Consider the following 19,817-nt stretch of genomic DNA (forward strand, 5'->3'; position numbering starts at 1 on the left):
GTTAGACGTGTTGAGTCAAGTAAGGAGAGCCATATCGCTGAATTTCAAATAGAAACACATCACTACCAAAAGGTGATAGATCGATTGGAGGGGGAGTCGGTAGAAGTTCAGTGCCAGAGAGATATGACCTTAGAATGCGAGAATTATACACTAGACCTAGCCGAAACCCGTGGATAGAAAAATCAAGAGTTGCATTTTGCTCAGAAGCACATCAAGGGTAAGATCCTTGAGGTAGCAACATATACCTCCTGAGTATGTAGGAGTTGCCAAGGAATGACGCCTGAGTAGTTTTGCCGAAGTATCAGTGAACGTCGCCCATCACATATCTGCAGACTTAGAGAGGATATACCGCGATGTTGGGGGTCAGCCGCAGGAATACATGTCTTGACTACACTGATACTGGTGGATTCTCCTGCAGAGATCAGAGTTTCTTTTTAGTTGGCGGTCCACTTTGATTGTTCCTTTGTTGTCATTGAGTCTGTTAAGAGTCTTTTGGTGTTTTAGTCTTGTTGTTTTGTCTTTAAAAAATTAGCATGTTTGAGTCTAGTCTGGTCTTGTTTAAATGTTTATCTTTTCAAGTTGTATCTTTATGTAATTTGTGTTTTGAGTTATGTATCAAAAAAATTGAAAATTGACGAAAAAGATTTTGTTTTAAGAAAATGGAAAATGAACCAAAAAGACGTTGCTTTCATAAATTTATATTTAATAATAAATAGAGATTTTATTTTTTTAAATAAATTTTAAGAAAATAACAACAACGAATGGTTATGTCCCTAAACTACGTAATGATCTAATTCATGCAGCGACATGATACTTAGGCAACCCCCAAAAGGTTCTATCGAAATATATTTCAACGACTATAAAATGAGGGATCAAAATGAGATGAGTGAAAAGAAAAGCGAAAAAAAGAGGAAAGAAATAAAAGCGTCAATAAGCAGCAACCTTATAAGCCGGAATGAAACATGAATCCTTCTAAAAGCATGTTAGAGGTGGTGATAATGTTAGGAGCATGGCATATTACTTGTGATTCATATATTTAAAATACTTAACCCCAACACATTTATTATCTCTTATATAGTAAGCTTAAGGTGGTTGGTTTGTGGTGAAACTGGCAACACATCATTGTAACGACCCGACAAGTCGTTTTGAGAGTTGTAACCCCGTTCCCCCATTTACTGCTCATTTTGTACTTTATATCTGTTATATGACTCGCCGGGGTAGTTGGTTCGGGTCCGGAAGGATTTCAAAATGAAATGAGACACTTAGTCTCAAGGTTGAAAGCTTAAGTTAAAATGGTTGACCGGATGTTGACTTATGTATAAAGGACTCCGGAATGGAGTTTTGATGATTCTGTTAGCTCCGTTGGGCGATTTGGGACTTATGAGTGTGTTCGGATCATAATTTGATAGGTTTCAGCGTCGTTCGTAAAAGTTGAAATTCCATAGTTTCAATAGGCTTGAATTAGGGTGCGATTCGTATTTTTGAAGTTGTTTGATGTGATTTTAGGGCTCGACTAAGTTTGTATGAGGTTTTAGGACTTGTGGGTATGTTTTGTTGAGGTTCCGGGGGGCCTCGGATTGATTTCAGATGGTTAACAGATCAAAAGTTGAAGTTCAGAGATTGCTGAAGCTGGACTCTACTGGTGTAACCGCACCTGCGGAGCTTTGATCGCAGGTGCGAGCTTGCAGGTGCGGGCTAGGTTGCGCAGGTGCAAGTTTGGAGAGGAGTGTGTAGGTGGTCACAGGTGCGAGGAGTTTTCCGCACTTGTGTGGCCGCAGGTGCGGCGAGAGAGGTGCCCAAAAGTGGAAGGCGTGCATGTGCGATGGGGAATTCCGCACCTGCGATTGCGCAGATGCGGGGGAAGGAACCGCAGAAGCAAAAGACCAACTCTAGTGGTTCATCGCAGAAGCGAGTGGATTGTCGCTTCTATGACGCCGCAGATGTGGCTGTTTGTCCACAGAAGCGGAAGTGTTGGACAGAACACTTAAATACAAGGGTTCGCGATTTTTCTTTATTTTAAACATTTTGAGCTCAGGTTTTGGTGATTATTGAGAGGATTTTCGAAGGGATTTTTAAGGTAAGCCCCTTCTGCTCATTTTCAATCAATAATCTTGCTTCCCCATTGATTTTTCCACCTAGTTGTTGTGTGTTTAAGGTGTCAATTGGTAGTTTAAGGCTAGGAACTTGGAGAGTTTGATTTGGGGATTTGGGGGACGATTTTGTGTCAGATTTTGATAAATTTGGTATGGCTGGACTCGTGGTTGTATGGGATTTCCAGTTTTGTGACTTTTACTGAATTTCGAGATGCGGGCCCAGGGGTCATCTTTTGAGTCGATTTTTAACTTTTGATTAGTAACTTAGTATTTTCTTATGGAGTTGATTCCTTTAGATCGTATTGATTATATCAAATTTTTTATGGCTAGATTCGAAGCATTCAAAGGCCGTTTGCGAGGGAATGGTGTGTTGGAGTAGAGAGTTACTTGGATGGAGGTAAGTAACAGTTCTAAATTTGGTTATGAGGGTACGAAATCCCGTATTATGTGTCATGTGTTTGGTTTTGAGGTAAAGCACATGCTAGGTGATGGGTGTGTGGGCATGCACCGTAAGGATTGTGGCTCGGCCAATTCCATGGAACTGTGTAGTTGAAAAATCTGTTGTTATTTGTACATTTTCCATGTGTTAGAGAAATTGAACTGCAAATCATGTTAGAAAGCATGTTTAGACCAAGTGTTGACACTGTTAGGACCCACAGAGGTCGCGTATATGTTGAATTATCTTCTAATTGTTATTTTGTACTCAGTCATGGTTTTAATTGCATATCATATCTCAGTCTCTATTGTTCCTTGTTGATACACTATATCATTTCTATTTGGGCTGATTTTCATGATCATTGAGATCCCGAGATACTGGAGAGATTGATGATTGAGTGAGGCTGAGGGCCTGATTGTGAGGATATTTATGGGATCGGGCTGCACGCTGCAGTATGTTACATTGATATATGCCATGATTGGCTTGTTATAGCGCTTGGGTTAAAGGAGCCCCTCCAGAGTCTGTACACACCCCCAGTGAGCGCAGGTACTTACTGAGTGCGAGTGTTGAGTGCTGAGCAACTGAGAGGATAAAGTGACTGTGAGGAATGAGTGATTGTGAGGTTGGAGTGAATGGGAGGATCAGTGGCTGCTGCTCTATGAGGATGATTTGACTTCATTATTGTTGTACTTCAGCTGTCATATATCACTACCTTGAAATTTCTGAGAGATACTATCTTCTGTTTCAAATGAACGTGACATGAAATAACTATTTTGGACTTATTGTCAAACTTGAAAGCATGCCTAACTTCCAAGGTGTAGATTACTGTAATTTGAACTTTAACTGTGAAGCTCGTCACTACTTTTAGTTCTTTATTTAGTCTTGTTACTTACTGAGTTGGTTGTACTCACGTTACACCCTGCATTTCGTGTGCAGATCCATGTGTTTTCGGACACGGTGGGTGTTGATTTTATTGCACAATTGATCTTCTAGAGATTCCAAGGTAGCTGTCGGGCGTTTCGCAGACCTTTTCTCTCTTCCCTATCTTTCCGCTTATTGAATTTAGTTTCAGACTATCATAGACAATATTGTTTTGTGATGTATAGATGCTCATGTACTCTGTGACACCTCGATAGTTGGGAACTTTCACGTGGTGTTTTTGGGATTCTATCCCTGTTTACGAGAACTTTTATTATTGAAACTGCTTTAATTCGTTTTCTGCTAAAAGTGTTGGAATTATTTCTACTGATGGCTAATAATGATGAAATTGAGTTGGTCAATGACAACCCCCAGGGTCAGTCAGTTGAGCAAGAGTCGGAGGAATTAAAAAGATCAAAACAATAACTGTCTTATGTGTATCAAGCTTGGGTCTCTGGTCAGCCTCCGCCTTAGGGTCCCTTAGAGGGAACTTCTATCGTACCCCTTTCTACTCAACCACCGCTCCTTGCAACGAGTGATCACATTATACCACCAGGGTATATACCAAACTTCCCTGCTGCCCCTGGTACCTCTAATGTGCGACCTCCAACCGCACCGGTCAGGAACACCCCTCTCGTCATATCTAGCGTGTCGGCATATAAAATCTCGCCGCCACCTTTTGTGATGAGGACAAACAACGAGCCACCATTTCATGCTTATGATGGCCAATACTACTCTACAAATATGGCTTTCAGGGTCTCAACTCCATACAATCAGAATCGTCAGTACGAGTCACTAGGGGAAAATGAAAAGCCTGTCAAGATAGTTGAGCCAGATAAGATGGCCAAAAAAATAAAAAGTCTTGAGCAGAACATAAAGAACATACAAGGACTAAGTGGTCACAAAAGTGTCTCATTCAGTGATTTGTGCATGTTTCCTCACATCCATTTGCCACCAGGGTTCAAGACCCTAAAATTTGAGAAATGTGATGGACACGGCGTCTCTATCGCCCACTTGAAAAGGTGCTGTAACCAGCTGAGGGGTGCTGCAGGAAAGAAGAATTGTTGATGGCTTGTTTTGGGGAGAGTCTTGTGGGGGTATTATACGAATGATTTATTGACCAAAATATCTCTCACTTGCATATTTGGGATGACATAGCATAGGCCTTCGTCAAACAATTTCAGCATAACATTAATATTTCTCCAGATCGCAATTCCCTATCCAATATAAAGAAAAAGCCAACTGAAAGCTTTAAGGAGTATGCCATCAAGTGGAGGGAGCAAGCGGATAGAGTTAAGCCACCAATGGATAACCACGAGTTGATTACTATTTTTTTGGAGGCTCAAGATCTTGATTACATCCAAAATATGATGTTTGCAATGGATAGACCTTTTGCAGAAGAGATCAAGACAGGGGAAATGGTCGAAAATTGCCTCAAGACTGGTAGAATTGTAAGTTAGTCTGCCCTCAAAGCTACCACCCAATCAATCCAAAATAGGTCGGGAAGTTTGGAAAACATAAAAAAGAGATATGAAGGGTCCATGATGACTTCGGGGTCCAGAGAAGCTCAAAGAGGGGCATCGCAAGCTTATGTTCAACTTCAACAGGGACAGTCCAGCTACCCTCAACATTATTATCTATTACGACACAAAATCCTACCACATGCATCGTGATGGCACTTAGTCTCTAAGACTAGGTAATCCGATTATAATAACAATTCAAGCCATTTTTTTTTTTACATATAATGTAATACAAGTGTCGAAATCAGAAGCGGAAACAAATAATAACAACCTCCCAAGTCTGGTAATACTGAGTCACGAACTATAACTGAATACATGCAATGATCTCAAGGATCGAATATAGAATACTGTTCGAACAAGAGTTGACAGTACAAAAAAATGGAAAGACTCCAAAGGACTGCGATGACCAAGCAGCTCTACCTTGAATCCTTGCGACTAACATACTAACTCTGCCCGAGTCCGGTATCTCCAATACCTGGCTCTGCACATTTCTGTGCAGAAGTGTAGTATGAGTACACCACAGTCGATACCCAGTAAGTATCAAGACTAACCTCTGTGGAGTAGTGATGAGGTACAGTGAAGACACTCACTAGTCAAATAACATGTGCAAAATAGCAGTATAGAATAGTACTGGAAAACAACTAGCAGTGATAGCAACAAAAATCAACCAGTGATATAAACAGCAAGGCAACAAAAATACCATAATTATTGCTCAGACGAATAAGGAACAAAAGTACAACCAATTAAGCAAGTCCTTCATATATAAATCTTTCACATATAATTCTTTCGAATAAATACCTTCCGAATATATTTCTTTCAAATATAAAATTCTTTCAAGTAAATATCTTTCAAATAAAAGGCACTTTGTGATACCTCATTTCATAATCATAAGACACGGGTCTCAACCCACTTTCTTATTATCGTAACACGGGTCTTAGCCCACTTTCATATTTCCATGGTACCTTGTGCCCATATTTCTATCAAAACTGCACGGACAACTCACGTGTTAATAATAAAAATCATCATATTTTCCCAGCACCTCGTGCCCATATTTCTTTCGAAACCGCACGGACAACTCACGTGCCAATAATATAATCATTATATCTCCCTGGCAACTCATGCCCATATTTCATATCACATCTGCACGAACAGTTCACGTGCCAATAACATAATCCGCTCGGCAATAGCCACAATCTCACAATTTCAACATAGATCAGACTATTATCAAGTTTATCGAAATAACAAGACAAGTTGCACAAGATATAAAATAAACACAAGGAATATCACAACATCACATCAAAATTTCCAACGCAATAACCCCACATCATCAAATAAAAATTATCAACACAATAACCCCACCTTATCACATAACATCCATTATAATAGGCACCCTTATCTCTCCTATAGCCACCCTCATCACTCCTATAATAGCCTCCCTTATCCCTCCGCCCTGACAATATCAATAGCTACCCTTATCACTCTTATAGTTGTTGATACACTCTTATAGTTGTTGATACCCAATTTTGCCCTCATACTTTCTCAAATATATATATATATATATATATATATATATATATATATATATATATATATATATACACGTTCAAAACACCAGTTTTACATCATTTTTTAGTTTACAAATCTACACAACCATTTTTCTATAATTTCCTATAATGTTTAGAGCTTTAAAATTGATTTTTCTGTATTTAACTACTTATATTTTTATAATACAAAGTTATTATTTTGAATCATTTTAGTGCATAAATAATATTTTTTATTTATTTATCAAGCATTTTTTATAAATTATTTTGATAAATTCTGGGTATTTAAATAATAGCCTAATATTTAACCAATTTTCGGACTAGAATTAGCCCAATTACCCCAATCCCAAAACCAAAGCACCTTTTTTAAAATAACTCGGCCGGTAACCCGTTTAAACGACCCACCCAACCCCATTCTTTCATCTTGGTCGTTGATCTCAAATGATCAACGACCCCTAATAAACTAACCCCTTCTCTTAAACCCGCCCCCCTAATCCTAGATACTCATTGTCTCTACCCATCCGCCCTCAAATGCTCCTTCTCCGATTTTTATTGATTCTTCATGTTAATACTTCCTTATTTATGTTTGATTTTACAGTTTTCCTTGTTTACTTGTTCAATTTCTGTCACTATATAAACCCTTTGAAATGGGACCTAATCAATATAATCTCACTAAAAATTTGAAGTTTTGCTTTGTTAATTCCTTCATTTTCTTGTTCTGTGTTTTGTGTTGGCCTACTGAAAGCCAAGGCCACTGAGAGTCTACTGTTCAAACTTTCTCTTGGTGCGAGCATTGCCCGGGGTTCTTTCGAAGCTCTTGGGAACTTTGACGCATCGAGGTTTCTGGGTTCTTGTGGATATTTTGTTCTTTATTGTTGTCCGTTAACTGGTAAGCCACTTGACTTTTGCAATTTCATCCTTATGTGTCTTTGATTTACATGTGTTCTCACCTATGAAATCCATGGCTTAATATGTTTTTTAGATTACTGTTATGCACGATTCTGTTAATTCTACTTTGTTCTAAGTCTCTTTAGAATTTAACTTCCTCCTAATGCTGCTAGTTCTGAGATTACCTAGGTTTAACTTGAATAATCTGACCCTTTTAAGTTTGTTTAGCCAGTGTATTGGTGCCTGAATGTTCCCTAAAACATGCTTATTTGTTGTGTCCTTAATCTTTATAATGAATGCGTCACACTTGGGCTAGAACTTCCTGTGTTAATTATGACATGTTCCCCTGCTATTGTGTCACTCAACATGATCCCCATACCTCATTAGTAATTGACTTATATCTTAACGGTTACCTCAACTTGTTTTCCCTGCCCTATTTGAACCATTTTGTTTTATGGCATAACTTAGATCTTCTTTAGTTAATTAGTCTATTGTGTCAATCCCAGAATCCCTACATGTGCTATTTTGTATGAACTTGCAATCTCACACTGCTCTGAATCTCTGCAATGTGTTTCAGTTTGTATTAAGACCATTCTCTATGATCTTGCTTCTATGCTAATATGTTTCCCATCATGTCTATGGTTCATCTAATATCCCGTTCTTTCAGTGATTATTTGGATTGTCACAATGTGCATCCTCATCATGTCTAAATACTAATTAGCATGACAGTAGGATGTATGTTTAGCATAATCTCTTAAGTTTTAACTTGTTTGTATTGTGCATCTGTGACTACAAACTCTTTTCTCCCCTGACCCTTCCCACATGTGGTTTTGTCATAATGTGTGCTCCCTATCATGTCTTAATGCAGTCCTGTTTCGTGATGAGAGTTAATATGTCTATTTTATGATACTAGGATGCATACTTAGCTTAATTTGGACTTTTTAGGTCTCAACTGGTTTAGTATCATGCATCTGTACATGATAATCTCTGTATACCCATGCAAACCTATTTCTTCCCCAAATCATTCAAACTGTGGCTGTTTATGTGATACTTTGCTATGTATGGAAATCCTGCTAAACCTACTGGCCTTCTTGATGAGTTGCTCTGTATTCTCAACTTGGCTATGTCTACTTTAGGTTAAAAGTGTACCCCCAGTTCTGTCCCTCAACCATTGTCCATTCTCCTAATTTGCTACTTATGCTATTCTGAACTTCTTATTCTTAGCTGGCTAAAAGCCAAGGCTACCTAGGCTTTACTGCTGACCTCCTAGTGTGAGCACTGCTCGGGGTCAATTTGAGTCCCTTGTGAACTCTGACACACTAGGATTTGGATCCTTAGTCATTCCCTGAAACTTAAACTACCCCCATTCAACCCTTCTCTTCCTATTATCTGTTGTACATCTAAGCCGTTTTGTTTAAATGATGCAATGCTTGGCAATATGGTTAAATGAATTGACTTTGGGCTCCTCTATGGATTCTACGGTTGTGTTGATGAATACGGCTCTTTGTTAGAAGTCTGGGTATGCTGTGTGAGAATTGGCGAAGGCCTAGACAGTGCTGGGTATTTCATTTGGGCCTACTGTGGGCCTATTGTCATTATTTTGTATAACATTTGTATCTTACTCAATAATGGGTCTGTAATAACTTTATATAAACAATTGGGGTGTTAGTGAAGTAGGGAATCAGTAGATTTCTAATATTTGCATACCAAATGGGTAAATAATATGCCTATAGTGCTCAATGATCTACTTGTTATATATATGCTATTCCATCACTATGTGCACTATAGAAATCATGCCATTAGGGGAAACACACACAAACACACGGTCTGCTAGCAAACATGAATTCAAAGTGCTTTAATTATGCTTACTGCTATGTGCTACTAGAAAACCTACCTATAGGAATAAATGTCATTGATTTCAATTCATTTCAGCATATTCATTAGAAATCATGCCTATAGGATTTTGATCACCTCATTTGCTATTATCTCATACTGTTCACTAGAAACTATGCCTACGGGAGTTTAATCATCTCATTCGTTACTGAATCGCACTGTTCATCTAGAAAACATGTCTATAGGGTTGAGTGTAATGATAAAATCAGACCCAAGTGATAAACATTAGAGATCCTGTCTATAGGACAACACTGTTTCGTCTTAATAAGAGTCAATGATGCACCTCTCAATATGGTTTATTATGAACTTCTGGATCTCCCCAATGGTCCTTTCATTATTCCTTACTGTACGAGTCACCTAGACACAACAGGCTTAATAACCGAAAATCTACAATTTCATTAATCAGCATGCAAATCGTATAATCTTGTCTATGAGCAGCGCCTAGCCTTTGAAACCTTTTGTATGTTTTAGTGCATAGTCATGTAGAAATCATGTCTATAGGGATTTAAGTTTATTAATTCTAAATTGCATAACATGAAGTTTGTCTTGCATGTATTTGTTGCTTAAGTGTGGAGGCAAAATTGAGCCCTTAACTACCATATTTGAAGCCCAATATGTGTTTTTTTTGTTGCCTAGTTTTGCATTTTTGAGCAGCCTATATAAGGTCTAGAACTACCTAAATAAAGGTCCAAAGCCTCCTGGACCATAGGTATGGGACGGGCAGTGCACGCATAGGGCACGACTTGGAATTGAATTAGAGCGCTCTTAGGTAAACAATTTTAACATAGTAATCGGGTAGCGGGAGATGATAGTCTGTGCCCGCTGGATAATATGAGTAACACCCTATCTCAAGGGAATTACGAAATATTATTTATGTTGCACGGGGTGATCCTTTAGGCTAAAAAACATAGGACCCCCCCCCCTCCCTTTTCTTTCTTTTCTATTAGAATGGAAAAATAGATACACCTCCCTATTCAAGATCTCTTCGTAATAAAATTCCTAGATTTTGTACTCTCTTTGCTTACTTGATCACATAGACTAATTCATATAATTTAAGTTCGGCAGGGACCCACAGTTGTTGACCTCGAGGAGAGCCTAAGACCTTCTCTTTGAGTTAACTTGAGCCCTTACCCAATCTTTGGTGGCGTTGACTAGTTAAAATAGAGTTATTTGCAAATAGGTACCCTAACGCAATTTAAAATCATTAGGTGGCGACTCTCCTCTTTTAATACCTCCTTAAAAGAGTTGTCACATGTCGAATCCTGATTTCGCGAGAAAAAAGGGGCGCACCAGCATGGCGACTCTGCTGGGGACTTACACTTAGGCTCTTACCATAGCGAATTTGGCTTATATGGATTAGTCTTCTTTGATATAAACGCGCTTCCCTTTTCCGTTTTTATTTGCTACTACACGCACATCCCTCTTCCATTTTCTTTTTATTTATTTAAATTCGTTGTAATATGCACATCCCTTCCCTGCTCCACCTTCCTTTGCTTAAATTGGTTATAACATGCATATCCCTTTCCTATTCATCTTTATTTGCTCTAAACTGCTCTTCATTTGTTTAAAGATTGCTACATCATGTCTCTCCCGTCCCTACTCCCTTGTTTGGTTTATTACATTCTCGCATATATTCCACGGACTAACTTCTTCCTTTGTCTTTCTTTTATGTTTTTCATGTTTTACCTTAATACTGTATTTACCGCTTTTTACATATTTATCATGCAAATACTTGGCAATGTGTTATTATCTCTGCATAAAGTATGCTCCACATCATACTCCACTCGTTGCAATTATCAACATGAGTGTCCGCGCTCTTCCAAAATTACCCTTTTAAATCGGAAAGGCTTATTTGCGGTAGACTAGTCGATCAGCGGTGTAGTCGACGGTCCTGTGCCTTGCCCTCTCAAGTGGTCCACTTGGGAGTACCAGTCCAGGCTATTCTAGAAACCTCACTCCAACATTAAATGTACATGCATCATGTTAAACCTAGTACATGTTAGAACGTTGGTAACGTGATAGCCCGCTAAGATAAGCCTTGTCCAAAGTCCGATGGGATTTCCACAATCCTAATGGACACAGTAATGTTACGTGCGAAAATAGGCCAATATGTTGATCATTAGTGTGTAAATAGTCGAATCTGGAGGGGGAAAGGGCTAACTCTATTTGTTTGCAGAAAATGAAGCATGAAGTCCACAGGTTCGGCATGATTCAAACCATCCCACCTTTTCTTCTTGATTGGGGGAAGAACCTTTCACCTAGTTACAAGAATCACGTGAAAAGGGTCCTTGGTAATTTACCTTCCTTATTCGACATTCGTCCAAATAGGGCATTGATTGAGGCCGCCACTATGTTTTGGGATGAGAAAAGAACTATCTTCCGATTCGGTAACATAGAAGTGACTCCTCTCTTAGAGAAAATAGGAGGTTTCGCTAAGCTGTCATGGGATAGCCCAGGGTTATTAATTCTAGAGAATCGCACCCCTCACGGTTTTCTGAAAATGCTGGGTTTCGAGAAAAATGATGAGTTGCTTTGTCTGAAGAAGTCATACATCCCATTTGAATTCCTTTACGAATGTTATGGGCATAGAAAGTCATATCGCCTTCATCATGATGAACTTGCCATCACTTCCTTAGGTTGGACGCACCGCCGAGTTTTTGTGTTCATTGTCTGTTTCTTGGGATCGCTGATATTTTTGATGAAAAGGGAAAGGATCCACACTCGCTTAGCCATGGTCGCTAGGATTCTAATGGAAGGAATCGAGGGATAAACTTACATTATCATCTCCATGATCTTGGCCGAAATGTATCACACTTTAGATCGATGCAAGAAAGGGTATGGATACTTCGAGGGCTGTAATCTGTTGCTGTAGGTTTGCTTATTAGAACATTTCCAGAGAGGTGAATATCGCCAAGAGCCTCTGCGACGATCATTGAATGACTATATAGCTTACCATCATCCAAAGAGAATGCCATTTATCCCTGATAGGTTTGTGCAACCTGGAAGTGCTGTGAGTTTGGTGCATTTCTTCAGCAATATGACGGACGAAAAGGTACACTGGATGTTTGAATGGTTCCTAGCAGTGAGTTCATCATCAGATCAAGAAAAACTACTCATCTAGTGTTGATCGGGTTAAGAGAGATCTATCTTTATGCTCATATAAGGGTAATGAGGCAATCGGGAAGAAAACAGGTTATACCTCGGGTTTCCAACATGGTCCAATAGAAAGCAGATTTTAAAGGGAACATCATTTCGTTCAAGTTTGAGGGACGGCATATGTGGAATCAAAAGGTCATTGTGGAGAAAGATACCATCGAGCCAGACAGGTATCATGCCGGCCATGTGTACTTATACCCATCATGGTTGGTAGATGATATAGCGAGGGATGTCAAGCCAGGAATTTATCTGAAAAATAGGGTTATCGATGAGGCTGCTAAAGCACAAGTCAAATATAGGATGTTACACAAGAGGGTTTTCGAGTATGAAGCTAGGTATTTGGAACAACACAAAGTGGATATAGAATCAATCAACGAATGGAAGGAAACCGCCACTAAATCAACAGAAAGATTAGAATATTTCGAGAAAGGGTTGATGGAGCTTGAGGGAAAGATGAGAAAAAGGCTTTCATATTGTCAGAACACGGATAGCAATGAAGGGGGCATCTAGAAAATGCATACCTGTTGTTTAGATATGCGCGACCTTGGGAATCTGATTGATGGAGTCAAGAGAGCCAAGCACAGGGAAGGTCCTTCTGGGACCAGGTAGATTAAGAAATGTTCTTTACTGCTTTTTAACTTAGTTTTAGATTTCGAATGTAATAAGGAAAATGCCATTAGTAACTTTCTTATTATTGTCGGTTTAGTAAGGTTTTGATTCATTTTCGCATTAATGGAATGACACAATTATTGGCATCAATTTTATCCAAGTCTATGCGTCACTTAGGCCTACCTCGGGCACAATGAGGCCCCCCAAATTAGGACGCGATTCTATTACATGATTTTGCAGAGCATGTTCAATATTGCAAGCATTCTTTCAATATCCCTTACTGACTTGGTTACCTTTTATTTTTCTTTCTTTTGATTATTCCTATTCCCCAAGGTTGGTTCGTGCATACTAGCATCATCCGCAAATCATACTAGATCCAGAGGTCCTCCACCTCCTCCTCCACCAAGTGATCCTAAAGGAAAAAGCAAAGGAAAAGGGAAAACGGATGATTTAAGCGGTATCAGAAAGGACAATGCAGAGAACGTTGAAACTTCGGAGGGTCGGAGTACTCCAGCACAGAATAAATTGGTCCTACGTCTGGAACAAAACATATTTGAGCTACAAGGGAACTTAAGCAGGTCCGAAACTTGTCAAACCTTTCCCTCACCCTAAACGTCCCTGATATCAACCAACAAAACACAAACGCCCAAAACCCGACACCTCCCCAAAACACGCAGAATCAAAACCCACCACCGAATCCTCCCGCACCACATCAATACGCCACACCTCCTCAGAACCACAACCCTCCACCGGTACCTACTCCTCAACAACACCATCACCATCTAACTCAATACCCACAAACAACCACATACCACACCCCTTAGAATGCACCACAACCTACTCTTGACCCATAAAACTCAACTAATGACCACCATTACGCCCAGATTCCCGGAGTCCACCAAAGCAATCCCATATACGTGGAAACTTTACCCCATACCCCACAACAGACCCTATATATACCCGAATCCGTCAAGAAGGACCTGCTCATCAAGAACATGGCAGAAGAACTCAAGAAGCTTACTGGTAGAGTTCAAAGTGTCGAAGATGGCAAAGGCATTGAGGGTTTGAATTATGAGGATTTGTGTATTTAGCCAAATATAGAACTGCCAGAGGGTTACAAACCTCCTAAGTTCAAAATGTTCGACGGAACTGGTGATCCGAAGGTGCATTTGAGAATGTATTGTGACAAACTTGTAGGGGTTGGCAAGGATGAACGAATCCATATGAATTTGTTCATGAGGAGCCTCACCGGATACGCCTTGTCTTGGTAAATCAGTCAGAACCCAAAGAAGTAGGTTAGTTGGGCGAGCATGTTGTAGGATTTCATGGATCGATTCAGGTTCAACACAGAAAATGCACCAAACATTTTCTACATTCAAAATCTCAAGAAGAAACCAACGGAAACCTTCCGCGAGTATGCTACTCGGTGGAGGTCTGAAGCTGCAAAAGTAGGGCCGGCACTTGAAGAAGAACAGATGAATAAGTTCTTCGTCAGAGCTCAAGATCCGCAATACTATGAAAGGTTGATGGTTATTGAAAACCATAAGTTCTCTGACATTATCAAGCTGGGAGAGAGAATAGAAGAAGGGATCAAAAGTGGAATGGTGACGAATTTCGAAGCACTCCAGGCCACAAATAAAGCTTTGCAGTAATGGTAGCCCAAGGTCCGAAGTCTCCTCTCACATACTAAACACCTCCACCCACATATCAGCCTTCACCTCCCTGATATCAACAACCTGCCTCCACTTACCATACCTATAACACCCAACCAACATACTACCACTCACCACCAGCCCGCCAAAATTACCAAAAACTAAGACCAAATTTCGACCGCATACCACCCAGAAAATACACTCCAATTGCTGAACCCATAGACCAACTATACGAGAGGCTAAAGGCTGCCAGTTATGTCACTCACATTCCCGCTGTTGCTATGAAAAAATCTTCCCAGAGGATTAACCCAAATAAGACATGTGCCTATCACTCATGCATGAAGGTTCATACTATTGGTGAGTGTCGTACTTTGAAGGATAATATTCAGACATTAATTGACCCAAAGTCATACAGGCAAAGGAGGCTGTACCCAATGTTCGTAACAATCCTCTCCCGGATCACAGGGGTGAAGGGATAAACGTGATAGAGACCGATGAAGAATGGGACTCGGAAGGGTCAATTGGACTCATTGGAGAAAGGGATAATCCTAAAACATCTCCAATCACTCTCACACCTATCGTGGTACAAACTCAGGCACCAATTGAAGTTGAGGTAGCTGCACCAACTCCGTTTGAGGTTGAAGTAACAATGCCCATCACCGTGATGGTGGCACCTACGTCGTCTTATAAGTCCAATGCTATACCATGAGATTATGTTGCGCAAGCAAGAAGGAAAGGAAAAACAAAAATGGAAGAAACAGGTGCAGCGCAAGGCATGACCAGAACCAGTAGGGTCTATACACCCCAGCATTTGGGAGGAACAAGCAAAGAAGCTGCATCTAAACCGTCTGTCATTGAGACTCGCTCGAATGACCTTTGGAGAGAGGTGAAAGCAAGAAAATATTCTACGGTTGATCATCTGAACAAAACCCCTGCTAAAATATCCATTTTATCACTGCTGCAAAGCTCTGAGGCACATAGGAATGCCCTGATAAAGGTGTTGAATAAAGCCTATGTAACCAATAACATCACCAGTGGAGAAATGGCCAACATTATAGGGCAAGTGTTGGAAAGCCACAAGATCACTTTTCATGAAGACGAGCTGCCACCAGAAGGACTAAGTCACAACATGGCACTGCATATCACAGTGCAGTTTGAGGACAAATCATTGCTAGAGTCTTGATAGATGGGTGTTCGAGTCTCAATATATGTCCACTAACTACTCTGAAAAGATTGGGTAAAGGCCTACACGAGATACGAGCAAGATGTATGAATGTGAAAGCATTTGATGGGTCTCAAAGGGACATAATTGGGGACACCAACCTCATCCTACAGATGGGCCCAACTTGGTTTGATGTTGAGTTTTAAGTGTTGGACATATCTTCTACCTACAACCTATTATTAGGACTACCTTGGATACATGCCACTGGGGCCGTAGCTTCTAATTTACATCATTTCGTGAAGTTTGAGTGGAACCATCAGGAAGTGATCATCCATGGAGACGGAAGTAATCCCATTTAAACAAATCAGACTGTTCCGGTCATCGAGAATAGAAGGAAGTTGGGTGGAGAAACATACCATCACATCGAGCGCGTCAACGCAATTGAGAAAGACAAATGGTGGAGTAGTAAGATAGAAAGTATACTGTCATGGACAAGGTATGAACCCGACAAGGGTCTCGGCAAGAATCTCTAGGGGATCACCAAACCGATACAGCTAAAGCGTCATGGCACAACTTTTGGGCTCGGGGTATGAATACACCTGGCAAGAGTGTCAGAATTGGTCGCCACCATGGCGTGATCCTTATTACCCTCTAGAACAACCAGTACCATATTTGCACCAGTCATTTCATCAAGCTGACATGATGTGGGGGTCCGAAGAAGATGAAGTTTTAACTGGCTTAAGGAATTTGTTTCCGGATGATGAAGACATGGATTGCAGTGGGATAGTTAAGGATGGGGAGGAGGAGGAGGAGGAAGACCTTATTATTCAAACCGTGGAGAAGGGAGCTGTTCTCGAGAACTAGACTGTTACACCATCAAGGGACCGTCGAGTTCATTGGTAGCCTGGCAATTAGTATCATTTATTTTTTAAAGCAATTTTATGAGCATCTAAGACATTTTCAGTATTTTGTTTTAAGCATATTTTGTTTGAAATAATTGCTCGAGTCATGGAGCCGTACTTGTTTGACGTTTTCAAGATTTATCTAATGCATTGTTATTTTTAGTATTTATTATTATTCTTTACATTTTTTCTCTACAGCATTATTCTTACTTATCCCGACGAACCTACGACTGTGACATGTATTGAGACAACGCATCATAAGGATAGTGATTCAGAGGATCTAGAAGAGGATGTAATACCCGAGGAAATTGTTAGAGAAGTGAAATTTTTTGAAAACAAGCCTACCAATTTGGATGAGACTGAAACAGTTAATTTTGGAGACTCCAAAATAGTCAAGGAAACGCGTGTAAGCGTTCATCTATCGCCGTCAGAGAAGGAAGAATACATTCAGTTCCTGAAGGAGTATGAAGACATATTTGCATGGTCTTATGATGATACGACTGGCCTGAGCACATCCATAGTGGCTCACAAGTTACCCACCAATCCCATGTGTCCACCAGTGAAACAAAAGCTCAGAAAATTCAAGCCAGATATGAGTTTGAAAATAAAAGAGGAAGTCACAAAGATGATTTCCCTTTGCCCAATATACACATACTGATTAACAACTTTGCCAAGCATGAACTTCAATCCTTTGTGGATTGTTTCGCGGGATATCATTAGATCTGGATGGATAAAGAGGATGCAGAAAAGACAACCTTTATTACACCATGGGGAGTATATTGTTACAAAATGATGTCGTTTGGCCTAAAGAATGTTGGAGCCACTTATACGAGGGTCATGACAACCATTTTCCATGAGATGATACACAATGAGATAGAGGTGTACGTGGACGACGTCATAATCAAATCTAAAAAGGGTACCGATCACATAGCGTATTTGAGGAAATTTTTTGATCTACTTTGAAGGTACAACCTGAAACTGAACCCCGCAAAGTGTGCCTTCGGAGTCCTTACTGGAAACCTGCTAGTGATCTTCGTCAGCCACAGAGGAATTGAGCTAGACCCGTTAAAGATCAAGCCTATCCAAGATTTTCTTCCTCCGAAGAACAAGAAAGATGTGATGAGTTTCTTAAGGCATCTCAATTACATCAGCCGTTTCATAGCACAATCAACTGTGATCTGTGAACCGATTTTCAAAATGTTGAAGAGAGATGCTGCAACAAGTTGGACTTAATAGTGCCAGAAAGCCTTTGATAAGATCAAGGAATATTTATCCAAACCACCTGTTCTGGTCCTACCGAAACTTGAGAGACCTCTGCTACTCTATTTATCTGTACTAGATAGGGCTTTCAGCTGTGTCTTGGGATAACATGATGAGAAGGGAAGAAAGAAGCAGGCCATATATTATCTGAGTAAAAAATTCACACCCTATGAAGCATGGTACTCTTTGCTGGAGCGCACCTGCTGCACTTTGACATGGATAGCTCAAAAGTTGAGGCACTACTTTTGTGCGTACACCACATATCTCATATTAAGGATGGATCCCTAAAATACATCATCCAGAAACCCATGCCTACGGGAAAGTTAGAAAAATTGCAGAAACTACTGAGTGAGTTCGACATCATCTATGTAACTCAGAAGGCGGTCAAAAGGCAAGCTTTGGCGGATCATCTGGCACAAAATCCTATAGATGAAGAGTACGAACCACTGAAAATGTATTTTCCCAACGAAGAGGTATCATTCGTAGGAGAAGATATCACCGAAGCCTATGATGGTTGGAGAATGTTCTTCGATTGGGCTGCGAAATTCAAAGGAGTGGGTATTGGAGTAGTTTTAGTGTCAGAAATGGATCAACACTATCCAGTATCTGCAAAACTCAGGTTTCCATGTACCAACAATATGGCAAAATATGAGGCTTGCATCTTGGGACTCGGGTTGGCCATTGACATGAACGTTCAGGAGTTGCTGGTGATTAGAGATTCCGATCTCTTATTATATCAGGTTTCAGGAGAGTGGGCCACGAAGAACACTAAGATATTACCATATATGTACTATGTACAAGAGTTGATGAAGAGATTCACAAAAATAGAGTTCAAACATGTTCCGAGAATCCAGAATGAGTTCGCAGATGCATTGGCCACTTTATTTTCCATGATACAACACCCAGACAAGAATTTCATCGATCATATCCTAGTAGGGATTCATAATCAGCCAGCTTATTGTGCTCATGTTGAAGAGGAAATATATGGAAATCCATTGTACCACGACATCAAAGAATATTTGGCAAAAGGAGAGTACCCGGAGCACGCAAATCATACTCAGAAATGCACACTCCGAAGATTATCCTACCACTTCTCCCAAAGAGGAGGAATTCTATACAAAAGGACTCCATATCTGGGATTCTTACGGTTTGTCGATGCCAAGGAAGCATCCAAATTGCTCGAAGAGATACATGCCGGAACTTGCAGACCGCACATGAATGGATTTGTCTTAGCTAAGAAGATATTAAGAGCAGGATATTTTTGGTTGACTATGAAAATAGAGTGCATCAGGAATATCCAAAAGTGTCATCAATCCCAAGTACATGCTGATATGATACGAGTGCCACCAAATGAACTCAATGCAACAAGTGCACCCTGGCCTGTCTCTGCTTGGGGGATGGATGTCATCGGTCCAATCAAACCCGCTGCTTCAAATGGGCACAGGTTCATTCTAGTGGCCAAAGTCTATTTCACGAAATAGGTTGAAGCCGTATTTTACAAGGCTGTAACTAAGAAGGTCGTCGCAGATTTCGTTAGGGATCGTATTGTTTGTCGGTTTGGGGTGCCGGAATCAATCATCACCAACAACACCGCCAACCTTAACAATGATTTGATGAGATCCATGTGTGAAACCTTCAAGATCAAGCATAAGAATTCCACAGCATACAAGCCACAAATGGATGGAGCTGTAGAAGCCACCAACAAGAACATCAAGAAGATATTGAGGAAGATGATAGATAATTAGAAACAGTGGCATGTGAAGCTATCGTTTGATCTGCTCAGATAT

General features: G+C 40.2%; 1 protein-coding gene across 1 annotated transcript; it reads left to right on the plus strand.

Moving 5' to 3' along the window:
- The first annotated feature begins 18,206 nt into the window (after positions 1 to 18,206).
- Positions 18,207 to 19,511, plus strand: LOC138898534 (uncharacterized). Its single transcript, XM_070184609.1, has one exon. The coding sequence runs from the start codon at positions 18,207 to 18,209 to the stop codon at positions 19,509 to 19,511; it is 1,305 nt and encodes a 434-aa protein (XP_070040710.1).
- The last annotated feature ends 306 nt before the right edge of the window (positions 19,512 to 19,817 follow it).

This window comes from Nicotiana tomentosiformis, chromosome 9, assembly GCF_000390325.3.
Source record: "Nicotiana tomentosiformis chromosome 9, ASM39032v3, whole genome shotgun sequence".
Lineage (NCBI taxonomy): Eukaryota > Viridiplantae > Streptophyta > Magnoliopsida > Solanales > Solanaceae > Nicotiana > Nicotiana tomentosiformis.